At 45.2% G+C, this 19,778-nt stretch overlaps 1 protein-coding gene across 2 annotated transcripts in view; it reads right to left on the bottom strand.

Annotated features, from left to right (window-relative positions):
- Nucleotides 1-5,302: 5,302 nt before the first annotated feature.
- Nucleotides 5,303-19,778, bottom strand: part of MVP (major vault protein) — a 74,634-nt gene continuing 60,158 nt past the window's right edge. For both annotated transcript variants that reach the window (XM_085848830.1, XM_085848831.1), the window contains exons 16-17: nt 17,150-17,338; nt 5,303-5,601 (exon numbers count right to left, since the gene is read on the bottom strand). In XM_085848830.1, the coding sequence (XP_085704956.1) occupies nt 5,455-5,601; nt 17,150-17,338 (336 nt within the window). In that variant the 3' untranslated portion in view covers nt 5,303-5,454. The remainder of the gene's footprint in view (nt 5,602-17,149; nt 17,339-19,778) is intronic.

Here is a 19,778-nt window from a genome sequence, read left to right as displayed (position 1 = left end):
CTGAGTTGCTTTGTGAAGAGATGAATAAAAACATTACCAGTTTATTTTTATCCAAGTTTCAGTTTGTATCCTATCCTACGATATTAAATAAGGCAATTCTCTGAAAATCAAAAAAAACAAAACAAAGAGGCGTGGCCCAATCTCGACCAAATTTGGCATTCTTTGGTGGTACCCTGCGTCCTCATGGGAACAAAGAACCCCCCCCCCTCCCCCATTACGGGATGGGAATGACTTGCCAATGCTCCCAAAGGGAGCATGAGTGTTTTTAGTTTGAAAATTGTAATCTTGTCTAATTTGTGCAAATGGAGATCAAGTTAAAACTGGTTTCAATCCCATTATTCAGAGTCCACACCCCCTCCCCCCTCCTTTCAAAATTTTCACTTTTTGGTGCCTTATCGCCTGGAATTAAATGAGACCTTTTCCACCTTTACTTATACATTGTAACCGACAACTTCCAAGTCAAAAACAAATTCTACAAATTTCAGAAAATTAATAAAAACTACAAAACTGGAATATCTTGGTTGGATAAGTGTCCCCCCTTATAGCAATTGTAAATGAGCTCAGCCATAACCAATCACCTTCAAAATCACACAAAGTTAATTTGCCTCCACCTTTGTTAAACTGCAGTGATTTTGATTATTCCATCATAAAATCAGCTGTCCCTGCAGGTTTCCTCTGCTGGGTGGTGTATTTCACAGCAAAATCAACCATGAGAACCAAGGAGCTTTCAAAAGACCTCTGGGATAAAGTTGTGGAAAGGCACAGATCAGGGGATGGGTTACAAAAATATTTCAAAGGCCTTGACTATCCCTTGAGCACAGTCAAGACAATCATTAAGAAGGGGAAGGTATGTGGTACCACCAAGACCCTGCTTAGATCAGGCTATCCCTCCAAACTAGATGACCAAGCAAGGACACCCATCAGAGGCATCAACAGACCACTGGCAACTTTGAAAGAGCTGCAGGCCTTTTTGGCAAAAATTGTTCACTATGTGAATGTGACAATATCCCAAACACTCCACAAGTCTGGCCTGTATGGTAGGGTGGCAAGAAGGAAGCCATTACATAAAAAAGCCCACCTTGAGACCCGTTTGAGGTATGAAAATCACTGGAGATTCTGAAGCCATGTGGAAAAAATTTTTGTGGTCTGACAAAACGATGATGGAACTTTTTGGCGTAAATGCAAAATGTTACATTTGGCACAAACCCAACACAGCACATCACCCAAAGAATACCATCTCTACTGTGAAGCATAGTGGTGGCAGCATCATGTTATGGGGATGTTTATCAGCAGGGATTGGGACACTTGTCAGGATAAAAGGGAAAATGGATGGAGCAAAATACAGAAAAATCCCAGAGAAAAACCTGCTACCCTCTGCAAGAAAGCTGTAATTTGGATGGAAGTTCACCTTTCAGCATGACAACGACCTGAGACACACAGCCATAGCTACACTGGAGTGGCTAAGGAACAAAGAGAAATGTCCTTGAGTGGCCCAGTCAGAGCCCCGACCTAAATCCAATCGAAAATCTGTGGCATGACTTGAAGATTGCTGTCCATCAGCACCATCAGCACTCCCCACACAACTTGACTGAGCTTGTACAGTTTTGTACATAATAATGGGAAAATGTTGCCCAATCAAGGTGTGCAAAGTTGGTAGAGACTTATCCCAACAGACTCACAGCTGTAATTGGTGTCAAAGGTGCTTCCACCAAGTATTAACTCAGGGGTGGACACATCCAACCAAGATATTCCAGTTTTGTATTTTAAATTAATTTTCTGAAATTTGTGGAATTTGTGGGTTACGATGTGTAAAAAGTCCAATTTAATTCCAGGCCATAGGGGAACAAAAGGTGAAAATTTTGAAAGGGGGTGTAGACTTTCTATAGGAACTGCATATACTGTTATATGGGTTTGCCGGCCAGGTCACGAGGGGCTGCTCAGACACATTTCCCAACCTTTGATCCTGAAGCTGATGAGCCACAGATAACTCTGTGGCATGACAGGTTGCTAAGCAACCATGCACACGTCAGACAATTGAGGTCGGGTCCCAGCATACAATTCCTGTGTTACCTTCCTGGGCAAATTAATCCCCCCGGACAAGGAACCATGCTCTTGACACTTCACGACTATAAATCAAGAACGGCCAAGCGATACGGCAAGTGGGATATTGGCTAATCACAGATTATAGCAAAAGTGTAGGGTAGAACTCCCATCCACTATTTACATACTGTGTCTAACCCATGGAGAAAAAGGCCGATTGGGTAGTTTGGAAAGTTTATACAAGATTTTGCAAAGGCATGCATTTACAGTGCAAAACAGGTATTTCCAGCACAGAAACAGTCACAAAAAAGAACCTTACCTTTGAACACACAAGCCCTTTAATCAGTCACCTTAAACAACAGGTTTTGGGTCGCTGATGACCGCGTGATTCGAAGGTTGTAAGCACATTAATAATCGTTGGGTATTTATTTTTTTCTTACATTTGAAACTCAAAATATGCTAAAATTAACTTTTAAGTCAAAACTTTTGTTAGTGATCGAAAAACAGTCTGGAAGTTACCGAAGAGGCTATGATGTCACGTTCTCCGAAAACTTCGTGAACATTCGGAAACGGAGTGTAAACAATGGCGAGATGCGAATCAGAGAGCGATTTCAGCGGTGATGAAATTGAGTGTCCATTCCGATATTGCTGAGGACGAATCGGAGGATGATGGGAATTTATAATATGGAGTTTCTGGCCCTGAACCATATAAATTTGAGCCACTTGTAAATTCCAGAAAACGGCCTATTGCATGTACAAGTGGCAGGACTGACTGTCCGGCAGTTCACACTGACAGACTCCACCAGACAGATTGGTTTGTAGATTTTAATTTTCTTGTTCAATGCATAAAATAATGTAAAGTTTGATTTGTCTGTGACTTGATATATATATATATATATATATATATATATATATATATATATATATATATATATATATATATATATATATATATATATATATTTTTTTTTTTTTTTTTTTTTTTTAACTCTCTTGTAGCCTGGTGTTGGCTCAGTGGTTGGGGTGGTGGCTTGGGATCCAAGGGTCGAGTTCAAGCCCCGTCGGCCACTGAATTAATGAGTACCAGTTCCAGTGTGTGCACTGGTAGAGGGGCACTGCATCAACAACAGTCGTGCTTCAAGAAATGATAGCTACCCCGGTAGCGAAGCTGCCATACGACCACCACCAACCCTCGAGTCACTCAAGTCAGAAATAGAATGAATCAATAATGGACCCAAATATATTATACACCGTAGCCTTGGCATTGAAGTCTGACAGCTGAGCTTGACCCCAGCGAAAGTGAACAATTAGAACAAACCCCAACGTTCAAGAGACTGTTGTGGCATATCTATCTATCATTCCAGCAATCTGTGTGTGTGACCGCTGTTTCTCGACAACCGCTGGTCCGATCTAATTGAATCTTGCCAGGTATATTGCTGGGGCCCTGTGGATATGCCTTTTCAAGGTTTGATATTAATCTGACAAGTGCTTCCCAAGTTATGGCCATTTACTTACCAACCAATGACACGTTGCTGCATAGGAGTGGCCGACGGAAGAGATTCTCAGCCACGTTCCCCATTACGGGTCACAACATATGAACTTCCGGATAGTGTATTCTAATAATTTCTTATGCGCATTTATAGATCAACGCAATGCCCCAATCCAGTAGTCGTTTAGGAGAGCGAAGGAAGGTGGGGGTTGTTGGCGACCCCTTACTCACCCGACGTTAACCAACAGGCTGACGTTGGTCCCAACGTGAAAGAAGAGAGGGGAAGAATAGATGGGGTGCTGATGTGATGTGCCATGTGGGTGAATGTTTCGTAATGCGTTAGAGGAAATCGTGAATGAGAGTCGGTAACCCAGCCCTGCATGGGGTCAAGCGTGCAATTGTTGATCAGGAATAGGGATAGATAGAGCAAGTTAGTGCGAGTCAGTGTGTCGCAGGCGCATCCTGCATTGTGGTTGAGGAGCTTCGCATCCGATCCATTGGATTTGTAAAATGTATTGTGTGTTGCAAAGAGTTTGTGGATGTGCTCAAAAGAGGTATAAAAATGGAGATAGAGAGAATAAGTTAGAATGACAGAGGATATGGAAATGGAGGGGTGGCAAGATGGGGTACACAGGTATCTACTTTAAGGCTCAAATTGTAGTGTGGAATAGATAACGCTTCCTTTGAGGGATGAAATTTCACACAGTACTGGGATTCTTCCATTTTGTTTGCTCATTTTGAACTCAAATTTGGTGCTCATTGATTCCTCTCACAACCTTTATCGTGTTATGTGATGTCCACCTGATGTCCAAAATTGTTAGTAACCAAAATCAAAGCCGTTACCAATTCCAAGGATATCTGAACTGTGGTTGTTTATACTTGGACAGCGAGGAGGAAGATCCCAGAATCAAAATTATACAAGGAAAAACTGTCACGGTTATGAACACATCAATCACACAAAAACTTGGTAAGTAAAAGTGTCTCAAGGCATCAACTCCAGGCTCCAGCAGGGCTTGGAACAAGGAGAATGGAGGGCAGGAGAGGCAATAGGGAACAAGGCCCGTCAATCACATGCAAAAGCACAAGAGTATACGTCCTCTGTCGGACAGAGGCTTCATGACAAACCCATGCCCTGCCACAAGTCAATCCCCGAGGAAAACAAATCGTGGCCCACAAGGGGTCTTTTCCACCTCAGGGGGCACCAGCTGATTCATGGTGCTCTCATCTTGAAGCACCCCCTTACTCCTCCTCCCCCCCCCCCCCCCAAGGACATTGACAAATCCAGCCTCACCAATAAAACCAAGGTCTGCCTCCCACAGGTGACAGTCAGCACATGGGAGGGAAGCATGCTGTTCAACATGGGGGGGGGGGGGTATGAGACTTACGAGAGGGGGAAAACAATAGGCTTCTTCCTCATGACAAACTTTACCACGTGGTGAAGTTTTGTGAAGATCGGTTTAAAATTGTGACCCGTAGGTAACAAACAAAGACAGACAGAATAACAAAATCGACCAATACAGATATACTTTAAAAATCTTCGATTTTGCGAGTAACAAACAGACAGAAAGGGGTGAAAACAACCTCCTTCACCTTCGGTGGTGGAGGTAAATATTGGAGATAACTGTCAAGTTCGTGTTTCAACTGCAAGAAAATCCAACGTTTTCTGGACCAACCAAATTCTAATGATCAAATGGAGAAAGATGCAAAGTAGTGTACACCAGTGGTTCAGAGTAATCCTTAACAAAGTGCACACAATTCAAAAATACCACAATATGAGGTAAGGAAAGATGTATTTTATTTCCAACATAACTGACAGCCAATCAAGGTAAATAACAACTTTAAAGCTACCTGTTGAATTTTAACCAACAAAAACACAACACAGCACTTGCATTGAAAAACAATTCCCATCATGCACTGTAATATTACTATTCATGCTCCACCCCACTGCTTGATTTGCTGGCAAATACAGGCAGACCACCAACAAGACCAGCTGCTGTGGTGAGCAAGTTCACAGGTGAGGAACCATCGGTGATGAGGGCCGACTGCAGGCCGAGAGCCTTCAGCATCTTGACCTTTAATGACATGGACAGCACATGGAAGTCTCAAATTAACACGTGGCTGCACAAACTATTTAGACATTGCTACGATCGGCTTAAATGAATCATGAAAGATAAATATCGAAATTATTTTTTTCTAATATATCGAGTAAATAGCTATGAACATGAAACAACGAGCAGAGGCCCATGGGAGAAATACCACAAATGTAAAAAACAGTAAAGGGAAGCCTTTTATTATTGAGCTCATATACGACAGGTGTTATATATGTATTTCTTTATGGCAAAGAAAGAAAATTTGGAGTGATCGAGGCAGCAGTCTGTTGCCTATACACGACCCAGATTCAGTTTTTTGGGGTGCAAATTTTACTCCCCCCCCCCACCCCCCCTTTTGAGGAGTGTTTCAGGGTGGGATATATTATATATATATATACAGTACGTCGTCGACTTAGGACTGATCGACCAGACCGCTCAGCGTCTCCGCCCACTCAGACTGCTCAGTTTCCGCCCCAGCGCCTGCCATTGCGAGCGTGTTCACGTGATCTCGGGAAAAAATTTTTTACTTCAAAACCCCAAGATGTCTACCAAGAGGAAATTATCTTTGTCTACTCCTCAACCTGCCAAGAAGGAAAGAAAGGCCATTGATCTCACCATGAAAATGCAGGTGATCAAACAGTACGAAGGAGAAAAGAAAGTGAATGCGATCGCATGTGATCTGAAGTTAACACGCTCTACTGTGTCGACGATTTTTAAAGACAAAGAAAGGATTTGTGAAGCTGTGAAAGGTTCTGCACCCATGCGATCGACAATTATAACAACGCAACAGACTGGGCCCATCCACGAAATTGCAAATATTAAACCAATGTACGTTTCTGCAAATATTAAACCAATTGTACTGTCGTCGTGCAGTGTTTGACTTGAACAAAGAAAATGTTAATAAAATATGACTTACAGATGATTATTATATCATTATACAGTAAATTTTGCATAGGCCTATACACTATAAATAAAGGTAAAAACAAAGGTTGGCCAACTTACTGTGTATATATATATAGTAGACTATGCGTAAGTAGTCACCATCAGGACAAAGAAAAAAGTGACGACTTAGAAATGCGACGACTTGCGCGTATGCGAACATTCATGATGACTGTGGGGTGAAGGATGAAGTCACGCGTGGCCTGGACACGTATGTGTGAGATTGTACCAAAAGGAAAACACAATCCTCGGTGCATAGGTGGGGATTCATTGGTGAGTTGGAAAGTGATCAAGCAAAGATGGAATTCATGAATCAGTTTATCAAAAATAAAGATAATGAACAACTGGAAGACAACAACTTTGCCTGCTTATCACCATGATGGGATTGACCAACGAACCCCAGAGACTTTTCTGGCAGCATCTGCCAGAAAAGCCCAGTCTCATCAGCATTGTACACGTCCCGAGGCCGATACCTTTCCAAGATGTCTTTCAATTTGCCATCCTTCCAGTCGTGCACCACTGCCGAATCCACGCTGCCCGATTCGATGCACTTCTTGACCTTGCCGATTCCCCACCTCACTTTGAATCTGTCTATCCAGTGCATCGGCAAGGTCTCGGCATCACATCATCATGCCCGAGGTCCGCAGCGAATTAACGTGCCTTCAGCAGCAACATTTCACCGTCCAACCAAATATTTGGCTGAGCCGACATTTGCCAAAACCAGATGAGCGCGTCATCGACATCTTCAAAGGACACACATTTCACACTTACCACCAGCCTCACGATCTTCTCCACTTGTCCAAACATCGTGCCCTTATTCTTCAAGATATCGTTCAATATCTGCCGTTTGATGTCCAACTTCTCAGCTATGGCCGTTTTCTTCATCAGTGGGTTTGCCTCGCAAAACTGGATAATGCCGTGTTTTTCTTGGTAGGTTTTAGTTGTAAGCTTACGCTTAGTCGCCATTGTCCTGCTTGCAGTGCGATCAACGTGTGTACGCAGTTATAAATAGCCTATCACTGGCAGTGTAAACCAATGAGCGAGCATCACGATTCCATGAAATTGGGCTTCTCACGAGATAGAAGTTCCGTGTGACGAGTTAGGCGTGGTAATTTACTTGAGTTTCCATTATGCGGGAACGGACATCTGATGACTTAGACGAAGTGACAACTTAGAGATGACGACTTACAGACTTTATTCAAAGGAATTTAACATTAGATAAATTCTGGACTTTTTGACGCTGCCGACTTTGTAACTCGTCACTTCGCCTCACTGCCGACTTACGCCTAGTCTACTGTGTGTATGTATATGTATATATTATGGATTTCAGAATCGGATCGGACTAATGCACACAACATCCAGGTCCTCAGACAGTTATTTCCATAAATGCATGTTCAGAATCGACGCATCCCCTTGTGTGGTGGGATTCTGACTGATGTGTTGGAGAAGGGTATAGAATAGATTTCCTGTCTTTCTTATGGGATAACCTTGTGCTCTTTACGACACGTTCGTGACATGTGGTTTTACGCCGGTTTTCGCTTCCACGTGGGTGATGTTCGCCATTCATGTGCGCGGGGTATGGCCATTGGCCCGGCGGAGGCTCATTCTGTTCCCTTTCCATCGAGACACGTTGGCTTGGAAATAGACAATTTATTTACACTTTAGACTTGCAGGGCATTTCATTAAACACACCGCAGGCTTTTCCTGAACAGTTATTCTGACGGCCAGACTTGGCTGTGCATCATTTACCTCAGACACACACCTTTTCCCGTCAACGTTTGACGCCCCGTTCAGCAGCTCTATGGACGCGAGTTGGCTCGTTTGTGTCAGGCTGAACAGAGAGGTGATAATTACCCGTTGACATATTGTGAGCGCTTCACGTTTTCACTCGGTTGTTCCGGCAAACGGCTGCTTTATGGCGTTCGTCCAGCGCCCTGAACATGGCGTCGTGAGCCAGGCCTGTGTTAATTGGAAGTTGCACCTCACTCGATGGTGGGGAAGGAATGATCATGAGAATTGAGGGTTGGAGGTCAAGTGCAGCAATGCGCCAATAGGCAGGCTGGATTTGGCTGAAGTCTGAGGCTCTGCCCACACTGGTTGCCTCTAAAAAGGATGGGAGGACTACCTTCCTGACAGCTCCTGACCGTTGGTTACAGTTGGACTGTTCCTGCTGGTTCTGCGCATAACCTGGCTCTTGGCGTCCCTGGTTCCTGAGGGTGACGACGTGACGTCGATTGGTGTTCGACCTTGTTTTCGGTTGGGTGCACGCGAGGCAGGGCGCCGGCAGCGGACCAAGGCACGCTCACACATTTCGGGTCATTTTAGTAGACGCATGACAACTTCTGCCTTGGTAAGCAGAGACCGGATTTCCTGTCCCCATGAATGATCTGCTGGGCACCCTTATCTCATGTTTAATTGTTAAGTAAGGCATTGTGATGAGCATTTGCTCTTTTCCATTTTTTCTACAAATGCTTGTTGAATTCTAGATTTGACATTATTTTGTCGATTGAACATTTGATTGATTTGCATTAATCCATTTACACCACAATGAAATAAAAAGTTATTCTGTTTATTTCTTTTTCTAAATAATAAATTCTTTAATATGGATACAAACAAACACAACATAATAGTGACCGAAGCTTTTCGTGCTGCACTCTTCAGGGTAAAAACCGCAGCGAGTGAAGAAGGAAGTGAAGGAGTGTGCTTTATATGCAGGTCTCAATAAGGTAGATTTTTACCCTGAAGAGTGCAGCACGAAAAGCTTCGGTCACTATTATGTCGTGTTTGTTTGTATCCATATTAAAGTTCTGTAGAACCAAACATCTGTTTATTTATCTTAAATAAATTATTTGTTGACATTTCAACCTGTCCGTGCTTGTCCGTTCCTTCCATTGATCCAGCGTTGCCCGAACCGAGATAGACTGGGAGGTAATTCCCAAACTAATTAACCTGTCATCGTCGGCATGTAACAGCGGTAAACGCTTGGCCGCCCCACTTAAGATCAAATCAAGATAAGATTAGTTCATCGCCGAGGGCACGTTCCCCGGTCAGAAGGCCTCGAGTTAAACGGCAAATTAGACGGTGGACACTGGAACTCAGTTAACTGATTGGCATTCGTGGTTGTTAAGCAACCCACCACACCACCAAGTTGATTGTCAATTATGAGCGGTGGCCCCAGGTCTGGTTCTTCCGAGGAGAAACTAGGATTAACCACCTCATAATACACTAGGTACCCGTAACAATATAAACATATAAAAACAGCAATTATTTTTAAACAGGGTTGAAGAGTTAACTGGATGCATTAACAGGGAAACGCGGCCTGTTTAAAATGCCATACCACAAAGGCAGCATTTGTTAAAATGAATGATCTCCTTAAACAAAAAATATATATATTTTAAAAGGCATGAATGAAAATAAAAATTGCTGTTATAAAATGTAATAGGTTGCACGCAAATCAATTTGCACAGCAAAAATTAAAATAACGGACCATTGTACTTTAAACGTTATGTGCATGAAAAGATGCACCAATACAAGCCTCTGTTTTGCTTGAAAATGCACTTGATGAACTTTTATTAGGCCACAAAAATAACCCGTTTATAATCATCCACCAAGGTGAAAGATATACAATACAGAATTGAATGCTTTAAAAGGCTGTCAGCAAAAAAAAAAAAAAAAAGTCTTGCTTGGTCATCCAGATCAGCCCGAGTCGAAATAGGACACAGACGGACGGAATGCAATGACAATACCCGATCTGGAATTTAAATTCCAGATAAGCCAATAACCTCAGTCCACCTTTGGTGGCGGAGGTGACAAGGACAATTCCAGAAGAATGAACAATCTGAATTATTGCCAATAAAAAATAAATAAAAAAGATCATTGCAACATCACAAATCTCTGTTGTTGAGCATCACTTTTGATAAAAGTGAATCCTAAAGTCAGACCCCGCTATTTGCTATTGGAAATTGGACCCCGTGTATTCGTGTTTGATAAAATGTGACTGACCTGCTTCTACATTTGCAGCCCTGTGCTTCGCTTATTCGCAGATTTATCCACGGATTTTTTTACATTTTTTTGTGTGCGTATTCACGGGATTTTTTGATTTTTCCCTTATGAATCGCGCACCACCGGGAACCTATCCTCCCCTTTTTCCCCATTGAAGCAATGCTCCGACATTCGCAGAATTTCCCAGGCATGTATCCCTCGCAAATAACGGGGTCCGACAGTACTGTATACCCGTGTTCACTGAAAAGGCTAAGATCCCCACCACCAATCCCTCCCCTTCCTGTACCAACCACTTCATCATAATCAGATTGCTCCCTGCAATATGAGGACTCATCTCAACCTGGGTGAGAGAAGATCCAACTCAATCTTGACACTTCTTGTGCAACTGGGCCCAGTGGTGTTGGGACTGCAAGCATCAGAAGCGGGTTTGGACCCCCATCCTCTCGTCTTTGCTTGCTCGCCACAAAGTCTCTCAGTCGCCGGTCTTCATCTTGTAATGTTGCCGTAGTCACCCCTAATCACAAGACTGGTTCAAAGTCCGATTGACAATCGCAGAGCAGCCAGCCTTCTCTCCACGACTGATGTTAACCTCAGGCATTACACCTCAAAATCTACAATCTCTAATCATCAATTCTGCTTCCATCCCAACTATTCTCCAATTGACTCATTGCTCATTTTACCTCAATGGATGAACCAAGTCTCAGAGGGCAGGGTCGACTCTTGAACCTTCGATAATGTCAATCACCAAGCCAGACTTCCCAAACACTCTGCCAATGGTATTCGGATGACCCTTTTTGAATGGTTTTCCTATTTTAATTCATCAGCAGAAATAACAGGTCTTTCTTGATGGTATTCTATATCATGATCTTTCCCTTGAGGCTGGTGGGGTGTAAGGCAAAGCAGTTTCGGACAACCTTATTCTTGGTCAAATATGACCTTCATTCTTTGGGCTTCAGCCATAGACTCCTATAGAGAAGGACTAGAACCTCATGATCTCGGGGTTTGTAACTTGAGTCCAGGGCTAAAACGACTTCTAGAAGGGCAAGAGACATGATCTCGGGATCCATATAGGGGTTTTTGAGGACGGCGAGTTCAATAGTGTCATTTTCAACACCACCTGAGGTCATTTCAAGGTCAAAAGGTCATATTTCAAGGTGAAATTACTGAATTTTGGTATTTTTTGCCCGTTTTTGTGCAACTCACAAACGGTGAGAGATGGCTGCTTGTAATAAGATGCAAGTGTGTAGAGGTTAGTGTTAAAGGGAAACACACACACTATAGAGACTGGTGCTCATTTTGCAGACCTCAGAAGGATGACAGGCTGAGTCAACACCACCTGGTTGTTCATTCAGCAGCCAACAGGGCTCAAACTCAGGACCCAAGGATCCCAAGCCAACCACCCGAGCCTCGAAGCCTTGGTTTTTCAAACCCGGGGGCACTACCCCAAGTGGGGTCGCTGAGCAAATTTGCGTGGGGTCGCCGGCGTCCGCTTGCCTATTTCCTATTTTCGATTGGTGTTCGCTTTTACAGGATGTAATATAAACGGTTCGTTCAAAGTATGGGAATCGGCGCATCATGATGCTTGGAATGGGATTCAGCCGATTCGCGGGCTCGCTGAAGGGCGGTTCATTTTGGCGGGAAATTAGTGGTTTGATCCATGGCCTCTCAGACTCAGACTCTGACTATCATTAATATCTATTCACGTCTCCACGTACGACTCAAGACCTTATTTGTGATGGCAGCACCGGCCACCAGCAAATCTCGAGAACTCTCTTACCAAGATAAATTTCTGGACCTTGGATTTTACGACGTGGTGGATAAAAGTGGGGCACAGAGGCCTCAGTGTGTGATTTGTTTCGAAGTGCTTTCTACGGAGTCAATGAAACAAAATAAGTTGCAGACGCATTTGACTACAAAACATGTGCCTTATCAGGATAAGGAGAGAGCGTTCTTTGAGAGGAAACTTCTTGCACTCAAGAATACGCGTCTTGACAGGGAGGGTACATGCCATCAGACAAATTCTCGGGCATTAGAGGCCTTGTATCGAGCGTCACTCCATGTTGCCAAGACTAAAAAGCCTCACTCCATTGCAGAAGAACTTGTGCTGCCATGTACAAAGGACATGGTATCTCTGATGGTTGGGGAGGAAGCGGCGAAGAAACTGGCGGTTCTACCCCTCTCTGACAACACCATCCAACACAGAATTGAAGATATGAGTCTGGACGTAACGGCTCAGGTCGGACAGAAGATCAAGGAATCGCCGTGGCACGCCATACAGTTGGACGAGTCCACTGATAACGCATCGTACGCGCAACTCATCGTCTGGGTCGACTTCATCAAGGCTGATAACTTTGTCGATGAGCCTCTGCTCATAAAACCATTGGAGGCCACCACCAAAGGTGAGGACATTTTTGGGAAAGTCGAGCAGTTTTATTGCGACAATGATCTGGACTTCGGAAAGTTGCTCGGTTCTACAACAGACGGCGCGCCAGCAATGTTAGGAGTGCGTTCTGGATTCAAGGCTAAATTGCTTGAAGTGGCTTCTCAGACCTCCCTGGTACACTGCATGATTCACCGAGAAGCGCTCGCCTCTCGTACTTTGCCAGAAACCTTGCAGAGCGTGCTCTCAGAAGTCGTAAAAATAGTGAATCACATCAAATCGAGCACCCTCAACACGAGGTTATTCAGGCTATTCTGCCAGGAGATGGACGCCGACCATCAGAATTTACTATTCTACACTCAAGTCAGATGGTTATCTCGAGGAAACCTTCTTCTGCATGTTTACGAGCTCAAAGATGAACTGAAGGAGTTCTTATGCACACAAGGGAAAACGGCATGGGTAGCATTGCTTGAGTCGGACGCTTGGCTGTCAGAACTGTGCTATCCCGTTGACATCTTCGAACGTCTCAATGTCCTCAACCGCTCCCTCCAAGGCAAAGACGCCAACCTCATGATTTTTAACGACAAAATGAGCGGATTTCTAGCGGCTCTAAAATTACTGGCAGACAAAGCAGCTGTTAAGCGCTTCAGCCTTTTTCCCCGTCTGGTGGAGCATCTAAAGACCTGCCAGTACGATGATACTGAGCTCGACAGTCTTTCTGGCGAGATAGCACAGTGCCTTCGGTCGTCCATTGAACAGTTCGAGCACTATTTCCCTGAGCTGGATGTGCAGTCATTTTCTGTGGTTCGGGACCCTTTCACGGCTCCACTGGACTCGATTGATGATGAAGATGATACAGCACAGGAAGAGCTTGTACAGCTCCAGCAGGATTCAGGAGCGCAGGCTCTTGCGCGGACGAATTCGTTGTCGACATTCTGGTGCAAAATGCTGCCGTCGTACCCGACCCTGTCACGGCGCGCCATTAAGGTTCTCATGCCATATCCTTCATCATACTGTTGTGGTTACCAAATTCGCAAACCACCATTCAGGTCCCTTAGGTGAGATATCTCGGTAAGTACATGTGTAGTTAGGCCCAAACCCGTTGTCTAGTGGGAATACATGTCATTTATGCGTGCTGCGACTCTTCAGGATAGCCGTTTTTCTTTTACTATCTTTATTTTGGACCAACCGCCATGATTACCACCACCAGTCACAACATCAACCACCAACCACAACGCCGCTTCACCACAACCGCCACGACCTTTCCCGTCACACCTCGCAACCGTCGCATCGCCACCGTTCTTGCGCCGCTTGTGGGTACCGGTGTTGGACTCGTGCAGGGCGCGCGCCGAACAGCGTGTACAAAACCATGGATTTTCCACTTCAAAAACGGATCAAAAACGACACACGCCCACTTTTGTGCCGTCCAATCGGTGAGCGAGGGGCGATTTGGCCCCGCCCCCAGGGCGTTGGAGGGCGATCGATATATGCAAATTTATGGATCAAAAAGCATTCACGCCCACTTTTTCTCGGGCCAATGGGGAGCGAGGTGAAAGGTCGAAGGGAGGGGGTCAAAGATGAGAAGGCGAAGCCACGGGGCTTATAAAAGCGACCGCGTTCGTCAGTCGACGGATGAGAGAGTTAAGACTTCGCGGGCGGTGGAGTTGGCAAGAAGGAGCTGGTCGTCGTGTGCGTTGGAGTCGGAGCGGAGGGACGGAGCTGTGGAGAGGCGGCGAGGGCAGACGAGGGGGTGTTCGCGTCGTGCAGGGAGCTGCACCCCAGGGAGGCCGACGGCGCGACCTGCTCGAGGTGGAGACGCTCGTCGCGGGACTCGAGGCAGAGTGGAAATCCTCTATACCCCGAGCATCAGCAACCCCCTCCTGTTTCCCCCCGCGCTGAGATAGTGCGACCAAGGGGGCCCCTTTCCCACCCCCTACCAGACACTGCCCGCGAGGACCGCGGGGTTGAGGCACCATCGCCGCTCCGCGTCTCATCACCAGACGGGTAGGCCCGACCCGGTCTCGGCCTCAGGCCCGCCTCATCTTTGAGGGTGTTCTTCTTTTCCTTGGTTTTGGGTATGTGTTGTCGGCGCCGTCTGTGAAGTAAAATTGTATAAGTGCTGCCGTGTGCTCGTGTAATCGGTATTAGATCTGCATTGTCGCATTTGCTTTTTGTGTAAATTGCATTGTGTTTTTCTTTTCTGTGTGCTTTTGGTGGAATTGAATATGTGTGCTTTCCGTTCAGCGCGAATAAATGTGCTTTGTGTTGAACTGTTTCCCGCTTCGCTTCGTCATTTCTTTCATTGAATCCTCATCTTGCTTCACGTAAAGGGTTGGTAGTGGGCTGAATACGCCCGATAATTAATCGAACCGTCGAGGTCGACGAATAACACCGCTCGGTTATCCCGATAGTACGGAACGGGTCGCTTAAGTGGCCCGTGTCCGAAGTCGACCTGCGGCGAGGTGCGATCGCCCGGTCTACCCTCCGCGTGGGTACTTAGGTAGGTCGAATTTGGCGAGCAACCCTATCCCACGCGGGGGCTGATTGGCTCGATCGCGGTGAGACCGAAAGGTCCACCCGTGACTGGTTCCCGGCGTTAGTCCGAGAGGGTCACGACTGGATTGTCCGTCCGGTGGGCGACGTGCCGCGATTCGAGTTACGTGGCCGTCGCACGCCGGCGGGCGCGAATCAGCAACAATACTTTTGTGAGCAGTCATTCTCCACCATGGTGGTGATTAAAACAAAGTAGAGAAATCACCTAGAAATGGAGCGTGATATGATCCTGGCATTGTCATCTACTTCTCCACGAATAGAGAAGTTGGATTCTGAAAAACAGGCTCATCCTTCTCACTGATATATCTAAATGTCATTCGGACTAAACTTCTGAAACATTCAAATGTACTATTTGGATACTGTCGGCTATTCTCCGTTTACTCGTCTATGAAAACATGACGATGGTGAATAAAGTAAACAGTAAATGTTCTTGTGTCATATGAAATATTATCTTGTATATTATGAATTGGGTTTTGAATCTTTTGGGTCGCGCGATGTAGAGGGGTTCTGAAATTGGGTCGCCACTAAAAAAGTTTGAAAACCACTGCTCTAAGCCAACACTAGGCTTGGTTCTAACTTGATGCAAATACTTAAAAACATTGTCCACTGTTATAAATCCTAACTAAAATTCACGGACCGGTGTTTGTTCGTCACACTACTCCTACAGTTCTGGGCCCATTACATCCACACTTGCTACAGAGGATCAGCATGACCCCATTTAATGTATAGGAGTCTTTCATCTTTGCCGGTGGTCTTTGGGGGGGGGTGAGTGAGTGGACGCAAGTTTTCTATGTAAATATCTATTGTGTAGCACCACCTCTCGAAGGGTATTACAAGTCCCACTATTTATAGTCCAGTATTCCCCACATTTTCCAGTACTGCAAGGTGTTTTGACTTATAAGTAGTTGGTATGCTTCTGCTTCATGCAAGTCACCAGGATTATTAGTATTATTTTTGCCTAAACAGAGCCGTCAGTTGCCTATACACTGCCCAAATAAAGGTACGTGTCAGAAGAACATGTTGCATGCTTGGAACAAGAGTGCCTGTAGAGCGGGTACTCTGCTAGTCCATTATAATGTAGCAAGTATGTATATACATCGTCGACTAATCTGACAGGATTGGACCGAGGAAGCTCAAACTATCAGGGATTAAGGAGAGCACCCTTAAGTTGTGCATGTGCAAGTTTCGTTCAATTCCATCAAGTTTTTTTTTTTTTTTGGGGGGGGGGGGGGAGAAAAAACACCCATCTTAGCATTTTCCTTTGTGGGGGAGGGTGGGTGCAAGTGGATTATCCAAGCGATATTGCCACACTGTATTATATATGCACATAAGCAGTATGCGTGTTTTCGCTTCATGTATGTAAACTGGGTTAATATTATTTTCGAGAGCAATCGAGGCAGCGGACTGCTGCCTATACACTGCTCAAATAAAGGGATGCATCAGAAGAACATGTTGCACACTTGGAACAAGATCACCCATAGAGTCGGTACTCTGCTATGATATTGATAATCATAAAGATAATAACATGACCCCACCTGATGGCTCCCATAAGGAGAGGATGCTTCAAGTATACAAAATAATTTTACAAAACACCAAAGTGTTCAGAGTTTAAATACAAAATTATCAATCGCCAAGTTCCTATACAATCACACATACCTGGGTGTCTGGTCCAGCAGAGGCCATGGCCTTGATCGTGTCAGCACCAAGCGACTGGACAGTTTCACAGAAGCGCCGCAACTCGATGGTTGCCATTTCTCGTGCTTGCACCAACTCAAGCTCATTTTTCTCTTTGATGTATTTCAGTTCAGCGTCTCGTGCATTGCATAGCCTCTCCAATTCGGACTCCTACATAATGAAGACTAATTAGGCATTTTAGAACTTCCATTATTAAAAACCAAGAACAACTCGAAAATAGAATTTGACGTGAATGTGGCAATGGAAATGCCTCGACCCACATTCTATGTTTATGCATTTATAATGTTGGATTTTGATTGAGGTCGAGAGAGAGAGGTCGAGAGGTAGAGAGAGAACAGTACCTTCAGAAAGTATTCACACCCCTCCACTTTTGTCACGTTTTGTGTGCAACCTGAATTTAAAATAGATTAAATTTTAAATTTTTTGTCACCGATCTACACAAAATACCCCATAATGACAAAATGAAATAATGTCTTGAGAAATTTTTACAAACTAATTAAAAGCTGAAATGTCTTGCATCAATCAGTATTCAACGCCCACCCCCCCGCCCCCCCGGTCAATACCTTGTAGAAGCACCCTTGCCTTTTTGCAAACTCCATGCATGCAGTCATGTGCTTTTTTTCTCGGGAGTGGCTTCCATCTGGCCACTATCCCATAAAGCCTCGATTTGGGAAGTGCTGCAGAGGTTGTTGTCCTTCTGGCTGGTTCTCGCATCTCAGCCAAGGAACTCTGTAGTTCTGTCAGAGTGGTCATCGGGTTCTTGGTCACATCCCTGACCAAGGTTCTTCTTGCGCAGTTGCTCAGTTTGGTGGGAAGCTCAAGGAAGAGTCTGGGTAGTTCCGTATTCTTTCCATTTCCAAATGATGGCGCTCACTGGGCTCTTGAGAACTTTCAACACTCGAGAAGTTGTTTTATATCCTTCCCCAGATCAACGCCTCCTCACAATTCTATCTCGGAGTTCTACGGAGAGTTCCTTGGACTTCATGGTGGAGTTTCTGCTCTGACATTCATTGTCAACTGTGGGACCTTATATAGAAAGGTGTGTTTCTTTCTAAATCATGTCCAATCAATCGATTGGCCACAAGTGTACTCCAATTAAGTTGAGACATCCTAAGGATGATCAAAGGAAATTGGATGCACCTGAGCTCAATTTTGGGTGTCATAGTAAAGGGGTTGAATACTTATTGACACAAGACATTTCAGCTTTTACATCTATAATTCCAGCAATCTCTGTGTGTCTATTTGTCTGCGACCGCCGTCAGTCCGATCTCATTGAAACTTGCGAGGAATATTGCCGGGGACCCGCGGATGTGCCTTTTCAAAGTTTGATATCGATCGGACGAGCGGTTCCCAAGTTACAGCCATTTTACTGCATTTTCAGTGTTGAAAAGGTGTATATATATGGCAGCTAAAGGTGTCGTTCCACCTTCTCAGGCCAATTTTCTCCCAAATTATTAATAACCGGACGACCACCGGTCCAATCGGATTGAAACTTGCCAGGAATATTGCCAGGGACCCGCGGATGTGCCTTTGAGGTTTGATATTGATTGGATGAGCGGTTCCCAAGTTACGGCCATGTATCTGTGAACCAATGACAGGACACTGTGCTATGACGTCACGAATGACGTCACAATTAATGTTTATTTAATTTAATTTTATTTTTTTTGAAGGATTGACATCAATTATTCTTCTTCGTTTGGTATGACGTCACAATCGACACTGGGGACCTGGGTATGTGCCAAACTCCCAAGGTTTGATTATTCAAATTATTAATAAGTAATCCCAAGGTTTGAATTTTCCCGAGGGAAACAGCTGTTTTTTCCCCAAGGTTGGAATAAATCGTTGTGCTTGGTAGACATTTGTGAATACATTTACAGAGAGAGAATGGCGAGAGGGGGGTGAGGGGGCAAGAGAGGGGGCAGAGAGAAGGGGGGTAAGGGGTGACAGAGAAGGGGGGGTAAGGGGTGACAGAGAAGGGGGTAAGGGGTGACAGAGAAGGGGGTAAGGGGTGACAGAGAAGGGGGGTAAGGGGTGACAGAGAAGGGGGTAAGGGGTGACAGAGAAGGGGGGTAAGGGGTGACAGAGAAGGGGGGTAAGGGGTGACAGAGAAGGGGGGTAAGGGGTGACAGAGAAGGGGGGTAAGGGGTGACAGAGAAGGGGGGTAAGGGGTGACAGAGAAGGGGGGTAAGGGGTGACAGAGAAGGGGGGTAAGGGGTGACAGAGAAGGGGGGGTAAGGGGTGACAGAGAAGGGGGGTAAGGGGTGACAGAGAAGGGGGGTAAGGGGTGACAGAGAAGGGGGGTAAGGGGTGACAGAGAAGGGGGGTAAGGGGTGACAGAGAAGGGGGGTAAGGGGTGACAGAGAAGGGGGGTAAGGGGTGACAGAGAAGGGGGGTAAGGGGTGACAGAGAAGGGGGTAAGGGGTGACAGAGAAGGGGGGTAAGGGGTGACAGAGAAGGGGGGTAAGGGTGACAGAGAAGGGGGGTAAGGGGTGACAGAGAAGGGGGGTAAGGGGTGACAGAGAAGGGGGGTAAGGGGTGACAGAGAAGGGGGGTAAGGGGTGACAGAGAAGGGGGGTAGGGGTGACAGAGA

Source organism: Eptatretus burgeri, chromosome 12, assembly GCF_056783735.1.
Source record: "Eptatretus burgeri isolate ZD-2024b chromosome 12, Ebu_testis_v1, whole genome shotgun sequence".
Taxonomy (NCBI): Eukaryota; Metazoa; Chordata; class Myxini; order Myxiniformes; family Myxinidae; genus Eptatretus; species Eptatretus burgeri.
The sequence above is the reverse complement of the archived record's forward strand: the minus strand, read 5'-3'. Positions and strand labels throughout refer to the sequence as shown.